The 16,397-nt window shown below is 41.1% G+C and overlaps 2 protein-coding genes and 1 pseudogene across 5 annotated transcripts; all 3 read left to right on the forward strand.

The window, feature by feature from the left end:
- The first annotated feature begins 864 nt into the window (after positions 1-864).
- Positions 865-5,053, forward strand: LOC115661645 (GDSL esterase/lipase At5g45910-like; annotated as a pseudogene).
- A 3,485-nt stretch (positions 5,054-8,538) lies between these two features.
- On the forward strand, positions 8,539-10,843 carry LOC115661880 (GDSL esterase/lipase At5g45910-like). 4 transcript variants are annotated; one of them, XM_056319724.1, is made up of 5 exons: positions 8,539-8,978; positions 9,465-9,602; positions 9,702-9,850; positions 9,939-10,215; positions 10,394-10,843. In XM_056319724.1, exons 1-5 carry the CDS (start codon positions 8,735-8,737, stop codon positions 10,606-10,608), a joined length of 1,023 nt encoding a protein of 340 aa, XP_056175699.1. In that variant the 5' UTR covers positions 8,539-8,734; the 3' UTR covers positions 10,609-10,843. The 4 variants fall into 4 exon arrangements, with proteins under 4 accessions (XP_056175699.1, XP_056175700.1, XP_056175698.1 ...); XM_056319725.1 differs by having other exon boundaries at positions 8,539-8,912; XM_056319723.1 differs by having other exon boundaries at positions 8,540-8,912; positions 9,375-9,602.
- A 1,215-nt stretch (positions 10,844-12,058) lies between these two features.
- Positions 12,059-16,263, forward strand: LOC115664658 (GDSL esterase/lipase At5g45910-like). The gene is made up of 5 exons (XM_030586557.2): positions 12,059-12,394; positions 12,712-12,933; positions 13,814-13,962; positions 14,496-14,772; positions 15,812-16,263. Exons 1-5 carry the CDS (start codon positions 12,148-12,150, stop codon positions 16,024-16,026), a joined length of 1,110 nt encoding a protein of 369 aa, XP_030442417.2. The 5' UTR covers positions 12,059-12,147; the 3' UTR covers positions 16,027-16,263.
- Positions 16,264-16,397: the final 134 nt, after the last annotated feature.

Here is a 16,397-nt window from a genome sequence, read left to right on the forward strand (position 1 = left end):
ATGTGACATTTTCATAGTGTATGTCAATATTATCGATTATTTTGGCAGCTAACAATAATGGTCATTAGCTCGTGCACATTATATTCATTTCAAGCCGGATGATGCTTAGAGTGTCCAATTACTCTATATCACCTAACTTGTTATTTCGCATCATATCGCGTTATCTGACGAAGAGACAAAGACACATACATTTATCCATAGCAATAACTTCGAGAAAAATTGTTGCAGAATTAGGAGAAACGAAAAAATCCGATATCTCTCCCTTAATCCACTTTTACTTAAAGTATTTCATTTGATAGAGGATAAAATACAACTTTCATTATCCGTGGGTGGAGAGAGGACCATGCTCTTTATATAGACTATCAATAAGTGCTTTTAATCAATCCCTTCCATCAAAGCACATATAATATTCTATCTTCATAGAAATTGTAAATTTTCATATTCTGTCTTCATAAAAGTTACAATTTTTTATGGCCAATATGATTTTAGCATTTAAAAAATTATTAATCCATTAACAATATCACGTGGGCCATAATTATACTTACAAGTTAACTCGATATTGTCGCATAGGGTTTGGTAGTGATCCGGAAAAATACAGATAAGGCTCCTAATCATTCGACACGTTTTGAACGGGTGGTCGTTTTGGGTCAACAAGTCATTATTGTATGATAGTCAAGCATCAACAACATGAGTCGCCTCACATAGGAATGACAAGGAAGACTCGACAGCAAAAAGACGACAATCTCATGCCCCGGTATTACATGTTGAGCTTCCATCTAACACTCCTGTATATAAGCAATTCAACCTCACCTTGAAAGCCTAACTTTTCACAAATTAATATTAGCAAGAGAGCACATAAAAATTTGTTGTCCAACTCTCTTAGCATCTCTAAGACTTCATCTCTCGAAAATACTGAAAATTTGCCATGAAGTATACTATAATAATCCCGATCCTTCTCCACTATTGCCTTGCTTTGAAGGCCAACGCGACAATCCCGCATAGGTACGAGTCAATTTTCAACTTCAGCGACTCTCTAAGCGAGACGGGGAACTTCCTTTGTATAGGGGCGGTCGCGATTCTGGCCGTGGCGAAGCTTCCTTATGGAGGAACCTTCTTCGGGCATCCGACTGGTCATTTTTCAAATGGACGTCTCATGATCGATTTCATTGGTGTGTAGTTCTCCCAACTCGTCTAACTTTTGTAAGTGCATCCTTCTGTTAGGGACAAGAACAAGAAATTTTCGTTTACAATGGACGTAATAAAAATGGCAAAAGGACACCAGTAGTGTCATAAGTTGTGTACGGAGGACACTTTGGTGCCATAACTTTTTTTCGGATCACTTTGATGTCAAGTCGGAGAAAAAGAGATCACTTAAGTGCCAATTTGGCCGGACATCCGACGTGGCATTTTTTATTAATTTCTGACGCTGACGTGGCTCGCCGGAGGATGAGTCAGCGTGTACAGTCAGCATTTTTTGTTTTAAATAAATTTTTTCCTTTTTTCTTTTTTTTTCCTCTTCTTTCTTTTTTCCTTTCTTTTCTTTTTTTTCTTTTCTCCCATCGCCGGCCGGTTGCCGGTGGCCGGCCCGGCCGCCGGCGAAGCCCAGGAAGGGTTGGGCGAGGGCGGCCTTGCCCATGGCCGGCGAGGGCGGCCTCGCTAGATCCGGGCGAGGCGACCCTCGCCGGCGATAGGCGAGGCCGCCTCGCGGCGACAGCGAGGCCGCTTCTCGCCGGCCATGGATGAGGCGCGGGCGGCCTCGCCGCGCGCGGCGAGGGTCGCCTCGCCCGATTTGGCGAGGTCGCCCCTCGCCGGCCATGGGCGAGGGCGGCCTCACTAGACTGGGCAAGGCGACCCTCACCGACGACCGGCGAGGCGACCCTCGCCCATGGCCGGCGAGGGGCGGCCTCACCCGCCGCCGGCGAGGGTCGCTCGCCCATGGGCCGGCGAGGGGCGGCCTCGCCCTGTCACTGGGCCGAGGGTCGCCTCGCCCTGATCCGGGCGAGGCCGCCTCGCCCCATGGGCAAGGCCGCCCTCGCTCGGCCCTTCCCGGGCTTCGCCGGTGGCGGGCGGGCGAGGGGAGGAAAGAAAAAAGAAAAGAAAGGAAAAAGGAAAGAAGAAGAAAAAAAAGGAAAAAAATTATTTAAAATAAAAAATGCTGACTGTACACGCTGACTCATCCTCCGGCGAGCCACGTCGGTGTCAGAAATTAATAAAAAAAAATGCCACGTCGGATTTCCAGCCAAATTGACACTTAAGTGATCTCTTTTCCTTCGACTTGGCACCAAAGTGATCCGAAAAAAAGTTATGGCACCAAAGCGTCCTCCGTACACAACTTATGGCACTTCTGGTGTCCTTTTGCCTAATAAAAATCTTTAGATATCTTTATTGTCATCTGGATATTAATTTGAGATGTTTAATTGGTGTACATGCAATAAGTATATGAAAATGAAGCGGAAGCATTGGGGTTACCCCATCTGAAGCCATATCTTGAGCTAGGCAAGGGCTCACATCATGCTCACAGTGGAGTTAATTTTGCAGTTGCTGGTGCCACAGCGCTTGAACTGACATTCTTCTCTGCTCGAGAACTTGGATCGTTGTTATGGACGCACCATTCTTTAAGCGTTTAGATCGACAGGTTCAAGAAACTCAAATCATCTCTTTGTACTACCCAACAAGGTAAAACATAAACCCTTTTTTTGTATGCTCCGATTGCAGATTGATATTTAATAGTAATGACTTTTGTGCACTTCCATTTTGTACTATCGATCTTATCTACACAAGATATGATTATTCATCGAGGTGATTTGGCCAATATGAAGCTCCTAAATCTCTCATAGAATAACTCTAAGGTTGGCACAGTTGGTCAGGAATTAAGAACTGAAGGTCATATATTCAAGTCTTATTAACTGCGTTCAACCTACTCTGGTCAGGACCATTTGTTCAGGTCAAAGGCATGAATTTAATTGGTTAATGGCCCCTACAAGGTGTTTTACAAACCTTCTTATAGATGTGGCTCTTCGCCCGGGATCCTGGATTATCAAAAAAAAAAAAAATCTCTTCATAGGGTGACTATAGTACATAAATATATCTGGTCATTACGATCTTTATATGGTTACCGACTCATCTTCTATTCATTTGATTTTTGTTTTGATTCTTTCTGTTGAGCAGATTGTGATACATATTTCAAGAAGTCTTTGTTTCTTGTGGGGGAGATTGGTGGAAATGACTAAAACTTTCCTTTCACCGTAGGTGCAAGCGTTGAGCAGCTCCGTTCTATGGTGCCATTTGTTGTTGGAGCCATCACTAATGCCAACAGTGTATGCCTTCTTCATTTTCATTTTCATATTTATTTTTTTCTACTTTCATTTTTTTTTTGCCGATTGACACAAGCACAATAAGATTTATTTATCATTCATTTCAATAAAATCTTCCATGTGCTCAACTGTTTTGGTACTCAAATGAATTATTTTCATGGCTTGTGATTGCTTTAGGTGCTCATCGAAGAAGGGGCTGTCAAGTTAGTAGTGCCGGGGAATTTACCGATCGGTTGCTGGACGGTGTACTTGGCTTCTTTCGGAGCTCTAATGAATCGGACTATGATCCAAGAACCGGCTGTCTCAAAGCTTATAATGAGTTCGCCAGGTACCACAACAGTTATCTCAAGCGAGAACTGTAGATTCTGAGATAGAAATATGGCGGGAAAATTGTCTAAAAAGTTTGCCAATTCAGTCATAAACCTTTCACTTCTTGCTAATTCAGTCCTAAACCTTTTAAGTTTGCCAATTCAGTCTTAAACCTTTTAAGTTTGCCAATTCAGTCATAAACCTTTCACTTCTTGCCAATTCAGTCTTAAACATTTTCACTTCTTGCCAATTGAGTCCATCCGGCCAATTTTGGTGCCTGACATGGCAATTTTTAAATTTTTTTTCGAATTTTTTAATCTTTTTTTTTTCTTTTTTTTTTTTCTACCTCTCTTCCCTCTGACCGGTCTAATGACCAGCTAGAGGTGTGGGCTAGTGAGGTCGACCTTGCTGGCCTCTGGCAAAGCTCGCCCCCTCTAGCCACTTGCGAGGGCGAGCCTCGGTCACCGCTGCCAGGCCGACCTCACCTAGGCAAGGCGAGGCCAACCTGTGACGGTGCTGGCCGGCCTCGTCTTAGCTAGGTGAGGTCGAGCCTCGACCAGCCATGGCAAGGCTGACCTTGCTATCATTGGGTTTCACCTCGCCCAACCAAGGCGAGGTAGGCCTGGAAGCAGCATGCCAGTTTCACCAGAGGCTGGTGAGGTTGACCTCGCTGACCCGCGCCTCTGGCCGGTCGTCGGACAGGCCAAAGGGAAGAAGGGCAGAAAAAAAAAAAGAAAAAGAAGAAAAAAAGATTCATTCGAAAAAAAATATTAAAAAATTGCCAGATGGCCAGCGGCCACGTCAACACCGGCCGGCCAAAATTGGCTGGATGAACTCAATTAGCAAGAAGTAAAAAGGTATATGATTGAATTGTCAAATTTAAAAGATTTAGGATTGAATTGGCAAAAAGTGCAATAGGTTTAGGACTTTTTGGATAATTTTCCCGAAATATGGCCATGCTAGAATTATGTATGCCGATTACTATGGAGCCGCCATGCGTTTCTTTGTGCAGCCAAAACAGTATGGTGAGTTTTCCTTCATCCTAGTTTCATAATTCACTGAGTAGCATCGAAATTATTTGAAAGTTTGTGGTACTTTGTGGAGTTATAAGGATGATTATGGAGATCGATGTCTTATTGTTTGTAGGATTCTATGGAGGAACACAAGAAGCTTGTTGCAGAGGTGGTGGACCATACAATTTCAACCTCGCGGCCATGTGTGGTTCCAACGGCTCGGCTCTGTGTACAGATCCATCGACTGTCGTGAATTGGGACGGAATTCACTTGACTAAGGCCGCATATCGGCACATAGCCGAGGGCTTACTCTACGGTCCCTTCGCTTCTCCACGTCTCATTGTCCCAAAGTCCACCCTGACCGATGCATTAGCTTCAATCCTATTCCCAAAGATGAACTTGTGCTCGTGGTCATAGAGTCATAGAGAGTCGGAGGTGTTTGGCGGATTTACATTTTATCGTTTTACCTTTTTGTTCTTGTTTCTAGATTTCCACTCTTTAGCTTCTTCTTCTTCTTGTTTCTTTTGGATAATCATTCATGTGATGCGTGGTGAATAAGGATGGAATCAAAAGCTTTTCTTCCCATTTTTCGTCTCTCTCATTCTAATCCAATTCTCCTTAAATCCACTGACTATAGACCTGCTCCGCCGTCCTCACACCCCATGGTCGCCGCCAACCTCCATCAGAACATCCACATCACCTCTTTCTCACTTTCTCTCTCTCTCTCTACCAGCTTGCCCTTGTGATTGAGATCTCAAACTCATATCAAAGGCTCCTGCCTTGACCCGGATTGGAGGCTGCCTAAGGCAGGGCGGCCAATCACAACGCGAACCGTGCGACTTTTCATTACACACACGGAGAGAGAGAGAGAGAGAGAGAGAGAGAGAGAGAGAGAGAGAGAGAGAGAGAGAGAGAGAGAGAGAGAGAGAGAGAGAGAGAGAGAAGTGATGAGCAACAAAGGCGGCGATATGCTCAGAGGAAGAGAGGCAGAGAGAGGAGAGATGCAATTGGAGGGAAGGAATGGGACGTTTGGTAAAGGTGGGCGATATATTTATGGTGAAAGTTCTGTGCAACAAAAAATAAAAAAGTTTTAGAGAGAAAGTGTGCCACGTGATTAGATTATTATTTTAGCGGTGTGCCACGTAAGATGGCTAAAAATGACTGGACCGCTATATCAACAATTTCCAACAAAAAATTGGCCGAATGGATTACATCATAATTTTGTACAAAGGTAAATTAATTTGGCAACATTAAAATTTTTAGGACTGAATTGGTATCCGTACAATAAATTTAAAACTGATTGGATAATTTTCCCAAATTTTTTTGCATACATGCCATGTTTGTACACTTTTGCTGGTAAATTTCAAAAGAAGCCCTAAGAAGGCAAACAGAAAATTACCAAAAGGTCATAAACTTATTACATTCGTACTAATTTAATCATAAACCTTTTAATTTGGCCAATATAGTCCTAAACCTTTTGACAATTTGCCAATTCAGTCCTAAACCTTTCAATTGTGACAATTTAATCATAAACCATTTAACAATTAACAATTTAGTCCTAAATCTTTTAACGATTTGTCAATTTAGTTCTTCCGGCCAATTTTGGCTGCAAATCGCTAACGTGACGGTCTAGTCAACGCCATCCGTTCTATTGGTACGATTAGCGCTAACGTCGACAATTTTTTAAATGTTTCTAAATTTTTTATTTCTTATTTCTTTTCTTTTCTCTTCATTTCTTTTTTCTTTCCTTCTCTTTTTCTAACCTTGGGCCAATGACCCTCACCTTATCTAGGCGTGGGCCTCTGTGCCCTTGTCGGCCAGGAGCGAGGACTGCAATCCTCGCCCATTGGCCAGTGAGCTCCACAACCCTCCCTTGTCTTGGCAAGGGCTGTGACCCTCACCTATTGGCCGGTGAGGATGTCATAGCCCTCACCTAGAACTAGGCGAGAGCATTAGGCAAAAGTCACCAGCCCTTCCTTGTGGTCGACGAAGATTAGCTGGCGACCTCGCCGGCCTAGGGTTAAGAAAAGAAGAAAAATTTAATAAAAAAATTCAGAAAATTTAGCAAAATCGTCCATGTTAGTGATTCTCGCTAAAATTAGCCGGAATGACTACATAGGTAAATCATCAAAAGGTTTATGACTAAATTGGCAAATTGGCAAAAGTTTTAGAAGTCATTGGCACAATTGAAAGGTTTAGGACTAAATTGGTATAAGTGCAATAGATTTAAGATTAAATTGGCTAAATTGAAATATTTATGATTGAATTGGCACAAATGTAATAAATTTAGGGCTTTTTTGATAATTTTCCCGAAGAAAAACAATGGGCTAGAAGATGAAAGAGATAAGTGTATATATATATTTTTTATTACAGTTGAGAGATATACTAAACTAGGCTATTGTACAAGCTGTCACTTTCGTGCTTAAAGCAGCGGAACAGGTTGGGCTAATGAGTATGGTTGGTTGCGGATGGCATGGTGAGTGTCTGACTGAAAAATTAATACATGGGACCAACAACTTCCCTTGAACAAATTACTACCAATCACTCATAGGCACAACCAATCACATTTTTACATGTAATAAGTTTAATGTTGGGGGGAGCTGAGATATTTGTTTCAATTTATGGGGTCTACGAGAGAATGACACATACAATGTCCAAGAATAAACAAATGGTTAAGAATCATTTACAAGTAGTGTGTCATCATCTCAGTCTCTCTCAAAAAGTTAAATTATTAGAGAGATTGACCAACATTGTTAATATGGCATATTGATCAACACTCTTTCGTGCGTGTAACTCAGACCATACACACGAAATACAAGATGTGAACGTAGCCACGTCATAGACACTTGAATAGATTTCTGATCAAAAATAGATTTTTAAATTTCTAGGGCTAATTTAAAAAAAAAAGTACCAACTTTACCTTTAGTGATAATTTTAGTCTAAACTTTTTTTGTCTTAATAAAAAGCACCAGCTTTTATTCGAGTCCCAAATCTGACTCTCGTAATGTGAAATTTTCGAAGGCTAGATTTGGGATTTAAGTGAAAGTTTGTGATTATGAAATTAAAAAAAGTTTGGGCCAGAATTGTCACTCAAGGTAAAGTTGGTTTTTCTTTTTGAATTAGGCCCAATTTCTATTCCCTGAACGAGTTTCTGAATAGAGATACGCGTTTGATGACAATATAAAATTTCTCTTTCCGTAATAGAAATTCGTTTAATAACGATACAAAATTTCTCCCTCTTACGCTCTTTTCCATTTGTTGACGGGGGGTGGCGGCAACAGGCAAGGGCCACCGGAGTGAGGGGGCGGGGGGGCGTGCGGCGGGCGCATAAGGCTAGGGCAAACAATGAGAAGAGTTTTATTTCTCCTTTTGTTTCAGAAACATAAAAGTATAAAATTTTTATTTGTCATTTCTGTTCTAAACTTATTTCTAAACTAAAAATTTGTTCTAGTAATAGAAAAATGAAATTGCGTTACCAAACGGATTTATGTTATAAACCTATTCCCAGGAAAAGAAAAATAAAAAAAATAGAGAAACATAATGGTGATCATGTGTGCCTTTCGAGACTAGAAAAATCAGGCATGATTAAAAAAGGTAAGCCCCTTACAAGGAAAAAACAAAAAACGTAAGTTATTAGGAAATTAGGTGGCTATGTACTTCTGGCACACTAGTTGACAGTATCAACCGTTGGTTTTTAGCTTGTTTTGGGAGTAATCATCCCTTATTGCATTAGGTGAAAGAGTACAAGGTTAACTTACCACAAAAAGACAATATTAACTGTACACACCACCTTGACTCTCCAGTGTAATTTTAAATAACACCCAATACGTGCACGTTATTGTTAACATTGCCCACCCTCCAGTTGTCCTGATATCCACCCCCATCTTACGACATACAAGCTAACTAGAGCAAGCAATATTATCTTTAAACTGTCCTCCATTGAACCACTCAATCTCTCCTTCTTTTCTAACACAATTTGTTGAACCCTTGAGGTTGCAAGTAGCATCATATTAAAGCTAGAGCCAGAGCAAGATCTTCTTCAACATTTGAACATTCATATTGCACTTCATCATTCCTCCACATACCTGAAAATTTGCCATGATGATTAAAGTAATGTCCCTCTTGCTTTTTTGGTGCTTCACATCGCAGACGGTATCACTAATAATCCCTCGTCGCTATGAGTCGATTATCAACTTTGGTAACTCGATAAGTGACACCGGGAACTACCTTCTCATGGGTGCGCCTGCATATCCAGCTGTGGGGAAGCTCCCTTATGGTGAGACCTTCTTTAAGCATCCGACTGGTCGTTTCTCCGACGGACGTCTAATAGTTGATTTCATAGGTATTTGACTTTCGATTTCTTCTATCGATTTTTTCCACTGAAAAGACCATATCACATACCTTTCTCAGCTTTCGGCTGGGGCCAAGTGGGAGATGAGATTACATCTTGTGTTGCCTCTGTTTTTTCACCAAATTACTCGTACAGATTATTTGAGTGAAGAGCTTACACTATGCCTAAGTAAGAGGCACACTCATCGTTTGACAAGTAGACTCGCATGTTTGACAATTAAGTTTGCTTTAAAATTCACAAATAAATTGAAAAGAACCTTAATAATGTCTGAAGTTCACTAAGTTGATTAGCTATGTCAACAAGAAGATATTGCCTAGAACCAAGCGGATTTCAATTCACTTCATGCAAGCAATGATTTACTAAAAAAATGTGAATTGGATAGTGCAGCAGAGGCATTCGACCTACCATCATATCTACCGCCATATCTAGGAGTGGCAAATGGCTCTCATGTCCGTAACAATGGAGTCAATTTTGCAGTGGCTGGCGCTACTGCACTTGACCCTGAATTTTTCTATGCTCAAAACATTGGATGGACACTATGGACCAACAGCTCGCTAAACGTTCAGCTTGGTTGGTTCAAGAAGTTCAAGTCGTCTCTTTGCCACACAAAACACGGTGAACCCTTGTATTATGAGCTAATTACAAAGGCAACTATTATATTATGCAGAAGAAGGTTTATCTTTCTTTTTCATCGAATTTCTTTTCTGTCTTCAGATTGTGAAGAGTACTTCAGGAAGACTCTATTTCTTGTTGGGGAGATTGGTGGAAACGACTACAACTTTCAGTTCTTAGCTGGTGCAACCATCGATCAGATTCGACCGATAGTACCACTTGTTGTTGGAGCCATTGTCAATGCCACCAGCGTGTGTTAAATTCTTTTCCTCCATTTTACTAAGCAACTCTTGTTGATTTTCATACCCTTTTCTATGTTTGGAATTTGCTATTATATAGATGCTTATTGAAGAAGGTGCGACAGAGCTCGTGGTGCCTGGGAATTTCCCCTTGGGTTGCTCTGTGGTATATTTGGCTTTGGTTGAGAGCACTAATCAGTCGGACTATGATCCAACAAATGGGTGTCTCAAAGCTTACAATTCCTTCAGCGAGTACCACAATGAGCACCTCAAGCGAGAGCTTCAAGTGCTGCGGGAAAAGTATCCCAATGCAAGGATTATCTATGCCGATTACTACGGAGCAGCTATACCTTTGTACCTTGCACCAAAACTCTATGGTCTCTCTCTCTCTCTCTCTCTCTCTCTCTCTCTCTCTCTCTCTCTCAATGTTTTTACATGGTAATAGAAGAAAATTGACGGAGATAGTTAGTCATTTTTTGTCACCTTTTCGACAATAACAATATCAATAGATGGCGCTTATCTTCAGGATGATTATTTAGATTGCTTTTTATGTAGGTTTTTACGGAGGACCACGGATAGCTTGTTGTGGAGGTGGCGGACCGTACAACTACGACTTATCAGCTTGGTGTGGTGACCCTGGCTCGACCGCATGCGAAAACCCTTCGGCTTTCGTGAATTGGGACGGAATTCACTTCACCGAGGCTGCTTACCGGTACATAGCACAGGGTGTGCTCTGTGGTCCCCATGCATCTCCACCTCTCATGCCCTGATCAACTTCAAACAGCTCAGCTACATGTTGCGTTGATAAGCATTGGACTTTTCACATTCAGCGTGGTTAATATCTATTACATCTATGTACTTAGATTTCTATATTTAGCAAGTCTCACATGTAATTCGCATGATACATGAGGATTCACATGTATTGAACATAATTCACACGAATTGTGCGGATCATGCATGTAGTGGAACTGAAGCATTCATAATTCACGATGAGGCACATAAGTACGACCTCTCCAATCCAAGCCACAAGATGCAATTACTTTTTAAGTTTCTTTTTTTTTCCTCCTCCTCCATATGTGGCTTTTGAGAGAGCTGGCCGAGACAAGAGATACTTGATTGGAGAATAGGAAGGCAGAGTTGGATAATTTGGGTTTTCCTTAGTCAAATTATCTCACCTTAGCAGGCCACTCTAAGGATATAGGAATCTCTCAATCACTCATGATACCTAGGAATCCACCAAAAGGGATAGAGATTTAAAAGATAGAAGATAACAAGGGACAATTCTCATTGAGAAATTTCAATTCAATAAATCAACTAGGTTTTACAATGAAAGATCTCAAGGTATTTGTAACTGAGAACCTAGAACTCCTTTAAGTAACATTTAAGTAGGGGCGCCAGATGGGTGGATCCGGTCGAAATTGATCCAATCAATATTGATCCATTTAATCCATTTTGACCCATTTTCATGAATGTAAATTTCATGATCCATATCCGACCTGACCTATATTACTAAAACACATTAATATTCAACTCAATCTAGGAAAACCCTTACCCACCCATTTAACCCACTTGTGTATATGTTAGTTGGGTGTAAAATTAAAAAAGTAAATTAACACAATAAAAATTAGAAAATAAAGCAAAAAATGTAAAAAATTTCCAAGCTGTGTTTTGTTATTTGCGTTTGCCTTTTCGTCCAACACTTCATGTGCACTCTCGCTATCCAATCGTAAACATGACAAAGATCGAGCTTTCGCACTGGCTAACACCAGTCAGCTCAGAGAGTTGGCAACTCGAAATCGTAGCAACCAAAACAAGTGGCAAATTGCGGAACTCGGAACTGAAGACCGTGCATTCTCCTCATCACGAACCGAACCAACACTACAGCCCCTTAGCACCACAAGAACGGAAATGCAATCCTATCCACAAGCAAAAGAGACCCAACGGAATTGAACAAGGGGATGGGGTTGGTGGGTGGGGGGCGAAGACAAGCAGCGTTCCTCCAAGGCCTCGGCTAGAACGTTGCGCTCGATGTCCTCGATAACAATGCACGACTATATAATAAATGAATATCTGCTAATTTCTCCACCTCACCGATGTAATAAGAGACCCTAGATGTCTCGCCGCACCATTTAATGAAAGGGGACATTTCTCGTTGAACCGTAAGTGATCAATTAAAGCTTCACCTGCCCCAACTCCAATGGCATAAATTGGGAAGTTGAGGTCGCTCTCTGGCATAACATATAAGCTCAAGCTCAAGCTCAACCCTATGCAGACTCTTCCTTCATCGAAATTGTCTAGTGCTGCTCGACATGAAAACCATGGAGATACTGTTGGTCTTCTTTGTGCTCGGCTGCCTCGCTTCGGATCCCGTTTTGTCGAGCCCTCGACGCTACGAGGCAATCTTCAATTTCGGCGACTCTCTGAGTGACACCGGAAACTTCCTCCGTTCCGGGGCACTCGCATTTCCGGTCATCGGGAAGCTCCCTTACGGCCAGACTTTCTTCCGCCACGCGACCGGTCGATGCTCGGACGGACGCCTCATTGTCGATTTCATAGGTACTCCATGCTTTCTTCTCTACATTTTTCGATCACTCATATTATGTCCTATGCTATAAATGCATTTTGATCGATTTGTTAATGGCTCAAGGTTTTCGGTAAAACGATTGAACTGATAATTCAACAGCACACTACTACAATGCTATGTCCTATGAAAATAGTTGCAGCATCATGTTCAGAAATCATTTCGCATATGTAATCGCTGTTTCAGACAGCTTTATACATCTACTATAATTCCTACTTAAAATGCGATGAACGAACACCATCCAACTCCAGGTTTTCTATCTCATGATGAATGTGAAAATATGAGAATGCAGCGGAAGCATTCGGATTGCCTCATCTCCCACCGTACCTGGAAGTAGCCAAAGGTCCACGTGTCCGTACCGGAGTGAACTTCGCAGTTGCTGGTGCCACAGCACTCGACGCCTCTTTCTTCTATGCTCAGAAGGTCGGGCCATTGTTGTGGACCAATGACTCGTTGAGTGTTCAGCTTCGCTGGTTCCAGAATTTGAAGTCCTCTATCTGCACCACCAAAAAAGGTGAGATTCTACATTTCATTGTAAAAAAAAGAAACGAAAAGGGCAGATCGATCTTAAATTTCTTCATGTTTTTTTATTTTATGCCACATCATCACCTTCCGTCCAATCAATGCTGAGCGGCGGTCCACTTCAGCACTTCTACACATATTTCGATATCAAGGACCAACAGGAACAAAAAGACTACTATGGAGGGACCTAATCGTATAAAAAAAATGCTAAGGGGCCTGATTGAATATGCTGTAAAAATTCGGGACCAGTGGTGCCTTTATCCAAAAGAAAATACATTGATGTGTGCATCTATGTATATTGCGACACATGTCAAGGAAATAGCTATGAATAGTGAAATGCTTACACAGTCGTTTATGAAATTACTGCTGGTGGGGTTCATTTTGTGCATTAGTGATAGAGATGGCTGGCAATGGCCATCACCCCTCCTGCTGCTCATACTTAGGCTCCGTTTGCTTAGGGAAAATTACTTAGGGAAAAATGAATGATTTGAAAAATATTTTCCTAACAATAATCTTTTGTATTTCTTCAAATAATTAGTTAATAAAAGTATTTTCATTATTGATAACAATTTATATCTAAATATTTTCGTTAACGATAAAAATGGTTTTCGTTCATTCATTTTTTTAGGTGATTCAAGCGACCATTTTCTAGAAACTATTTTCCAAATCATTCATTTTCCGTGAAACAAACGCACCATAGTGTAGCTTTTATCAAATACGTCCCATTTTTTATTCTAATGGCATTCTCTTTTCATATCTTCCCCCATGAATTAGGTTTCACCCTCCAGCTTTTACATGGTTTCACATGAAAAGATGATACATATTGACTTTGATAATAATCATTGATGGATAAAGCTATTTTCGAGTTGCAGATTGTGGGGAGTACTTCAAGAAGTCTCTGTTCCTGGTGGGGGAGATAGGTGGGAATGACTACAACTATCCCTCCTTCGTCGGTGGAAGCATTAAACAGCTCCGTGCTTTGGTGCCGCTAGTGGTTGGAGCAATCGCTCGTGCTGTCAGTGTATGTCCCGCAAACTTACTCCGATTCTACACATTTGTCCCGCATAAAAGCGATCTGAATCATGTTCATTGATGGCCATAATAAACAGACATTTTTTTTTGGGGTATTGAAAGGGGCGACGCCCAAATGTTACACCAGAACTCGCCTAATGAAACTAGATCCAACCTAATTTCCTATCAATAAAGGATAGGCAGACATTTTTATGCAAGGACCTATGGAGAAGTTTATCATCGGTAGGAGCTTAATGTTAAATTGTCATAAAAGAAGTAAGGATCGATCTGAATCATCGTGTTTCAATCTTTGAGCACATGTCGTCAAAGCATTTTTCTTAGGCATGAGCTTAGCGTTCAATTCTCGTATTAAATTTGAAGGTCACTTTAAATATGAGCACATTGAATTTGAAAATGAAAAGGAAATGTCTGTTTCATCGCACTGTTTATGAAAAAACTTCTTATTTCAATAGTTCTACAAAAAGCAACTCCTTATTTCCCTTTTTATTTTCTTTTTCCGTTGAACCATCATAACCGTAACAGATGTTGATAGAAGAAGGGGCTGTGGATCTGGTGGTGCCGGGAAACTTGCCGGTAGGTTGCTCCGCGGTGTATCTAACTTTGTTTCGCAGCCCTAGCGGATCGGCCTACGACTCGAGAACCGGGTGTCTTAGGGCTTATAATGCTTTCGCCAAGTATCACAATAACTACCTCAAGCAAGAATTGCAAAATTTGAGAGAACAGTACCCTCATGCAAGAATCATGTACGCTGATTATTACGGTGCCGCCAAGCCTATGTATCACACTCCCAAACACTACGGTGAGCCTTCTTTTCATCTATCTTTTTCCCTTTCAGGTTTGGTCGTCGCATATTTTTTGCTGGACCTAGTAATTTTGTAATAAACCGTGAATTTACGACTTTTACTTTCCACATATCACATTCATCACCATTCTTTAAAGCAGACATACAACTATTTTTGAATAACAATCGAGTTCAATAATTCTAGATGATTTTGTATAAAAGAGAAAGAACTTGCGTGGTCTGTACATCTAATGAAAGCCAATTTTTTTTTTCTCTTTTACCCCACAATGTTCTCCCTTTACCCCTAGAGTTAAGATTGTGCTTAATCACAAATCACAATTAATGTTGGAATGACAAAAATGATGGACCTGTATAATGAAGCCGAATCTTAAAGCATGATTTTAGTGATGGAGTGCGGGTACAAGTGAATTGACCCAATATCCACCGGACTGTCTCATATAGATACGAACTGTCTCCTATATTAAATATTAGCATCTTGCAACCTAGGGGCGAATGAAAAAAAATCAGGAGTACGAAAACCCGAACCAGATTGGCCCGATTTTTCGGGCTTGTCCTATTTTTTTTATTTGGTTTGGTTCAGGCCTTTGGGTTTGATGTTTAGGCCCGGAATTGCTCGAACCAGCCTGAACTAATTTTTAAAAATAAAAAAATGCATTGTTTTCTCGCATTATGCGTAAAAAAGTATTATCATAACATTCTTTATCAGCTGTATTTAAGTACATGTGAGCTCGTTAATGAGTAACGTGTCTTTTGGGTCCTAAACTAAAAGCCAAAATCTAAAAAAAATACAATATCGATTTAAAACCCCCGTACTCTTTCCGGAAAGAAAAACCCTAGTAGTTCTTTTAATTTCATGAAATACACCAAATGACATGCATAACATTACGACCTTTTGGTTGATGTCGTTGACATGAACAGATACATAGTTGCACAATTTGTCCATAAGTCTTGTCATGATATAAATGAAGATGCCCTTCATAATTATCGAAGACCAGGAGATGAACCTGTTCATACAATTATGAGTGCACTCACGCAGGCTTTTATGGAGGGACACTGAGGGCTTGCTGCGGAGGAGGCGGTCCATACAACTTCAATAACTCAGCAAGGTGTGGCCACACCGGCTCGACGGCTTGCAGATACCCGTCGGCTTCTGTCAATTGGGATGGGATTCACTTGACCGAGTCTGCCTATCATCACATAGCCAAAAATTTGATCTACGGCGGCTTCATATCTCCGCCACTCCTATCTTAATTTAATTATTACCCTTTTCTTACAAACGAGGATGCTGAACTGAATGTTCTGTTTTGTGGAGCCTTATACTTTGCCTTTCCGTCTTGTCTTTTCAAGCCTTAGGGTTTGGATTGAGGATTGGAGTGCTGCAATTTAGTATGATGGTATAATTGAATCGTTTGTGAACCTACGGAAATTAGAAATTTAGTAGGGCGTCATGACATATCTAAATAAAGATAATGGGTTGGCGTATTTTTCGCGGGATATTTTCAGGGAAAGAGGATTACTATATAATCTATTCAGAGCATGTCGTATATGGTCCCTCCAAGATGTTAGACCCGGTACACTGCACTCGATGACGATGTGATACCGATTAGATATCCGCTTGGCCT

This window comes from Syzygium oleosum, unplaced genomic scaffold (assembly GCF_021117445.2).
Source record: "Syzygium oleosum isolate NSW1041296 unplaced genomic scaffold, Sole_v2.1 Sole_v2.18, whole genome shotgun sequence".
Taxonomy (NCBI): domain Eukaryota; kingdom Viridiplantae; phylum Streptophyta; class Magnoliopsida; order Myrtales; family Myrtaceae; genus Syzygium; species Syzygium oleosum.

What these genes read in the sequence shown, in the direction of transcription:
- LOC115661880 (XM_056319722.1), top strand. Translation starts at nt 8,735, where the DNA reads ATGATGATTAAAGTAATGTCCCTCTTGCTTTTTTGGTGCTTCACATCG. An exon ending in TCTAATAGTTGATTTCATAG is followed by an intron (nt 8,979 to 9,374) that starts GTATTTGACTTT and finishes TGGATAGTGCAG; the next exon opens with CAGAGGCATTCGACCTACCA. An exon ending in CCATTGTCAATGCCACCAGC is followed by an intron (nt 9,851 to 9,938) that starts GTGTGTTAAATT and finishes GCTATTATATAG; the next exon opens with ATGCTTATTGAAGAAGGTGC.
- LOC115664658 (XM_030586557.2), top strand. Translation starts at nt 12,148, where the DNA reads ATGAAAACCATGGAGATACTGTTGGTCTTCTTTGTGCTCGGCTGCCTC. An exon ending in CCTCATTGTCGATTTCATAG is followed by an intron (nt 12,395 to 12,711) that starts GTACTCCATGCT and finishes ATGAGAATGCAG; the next exon opens with CGGAAGCATTCGGATTGCCT. An exon ending in CAATCGCTCGTGCTGTCAGT is followed by an intron (nt 13,963 to 14,495) that starts GTATGTCCCGCA and finishes TAACCGTAACAG; the next exon opens with ATGTTGATAGAAGAAGGGGC.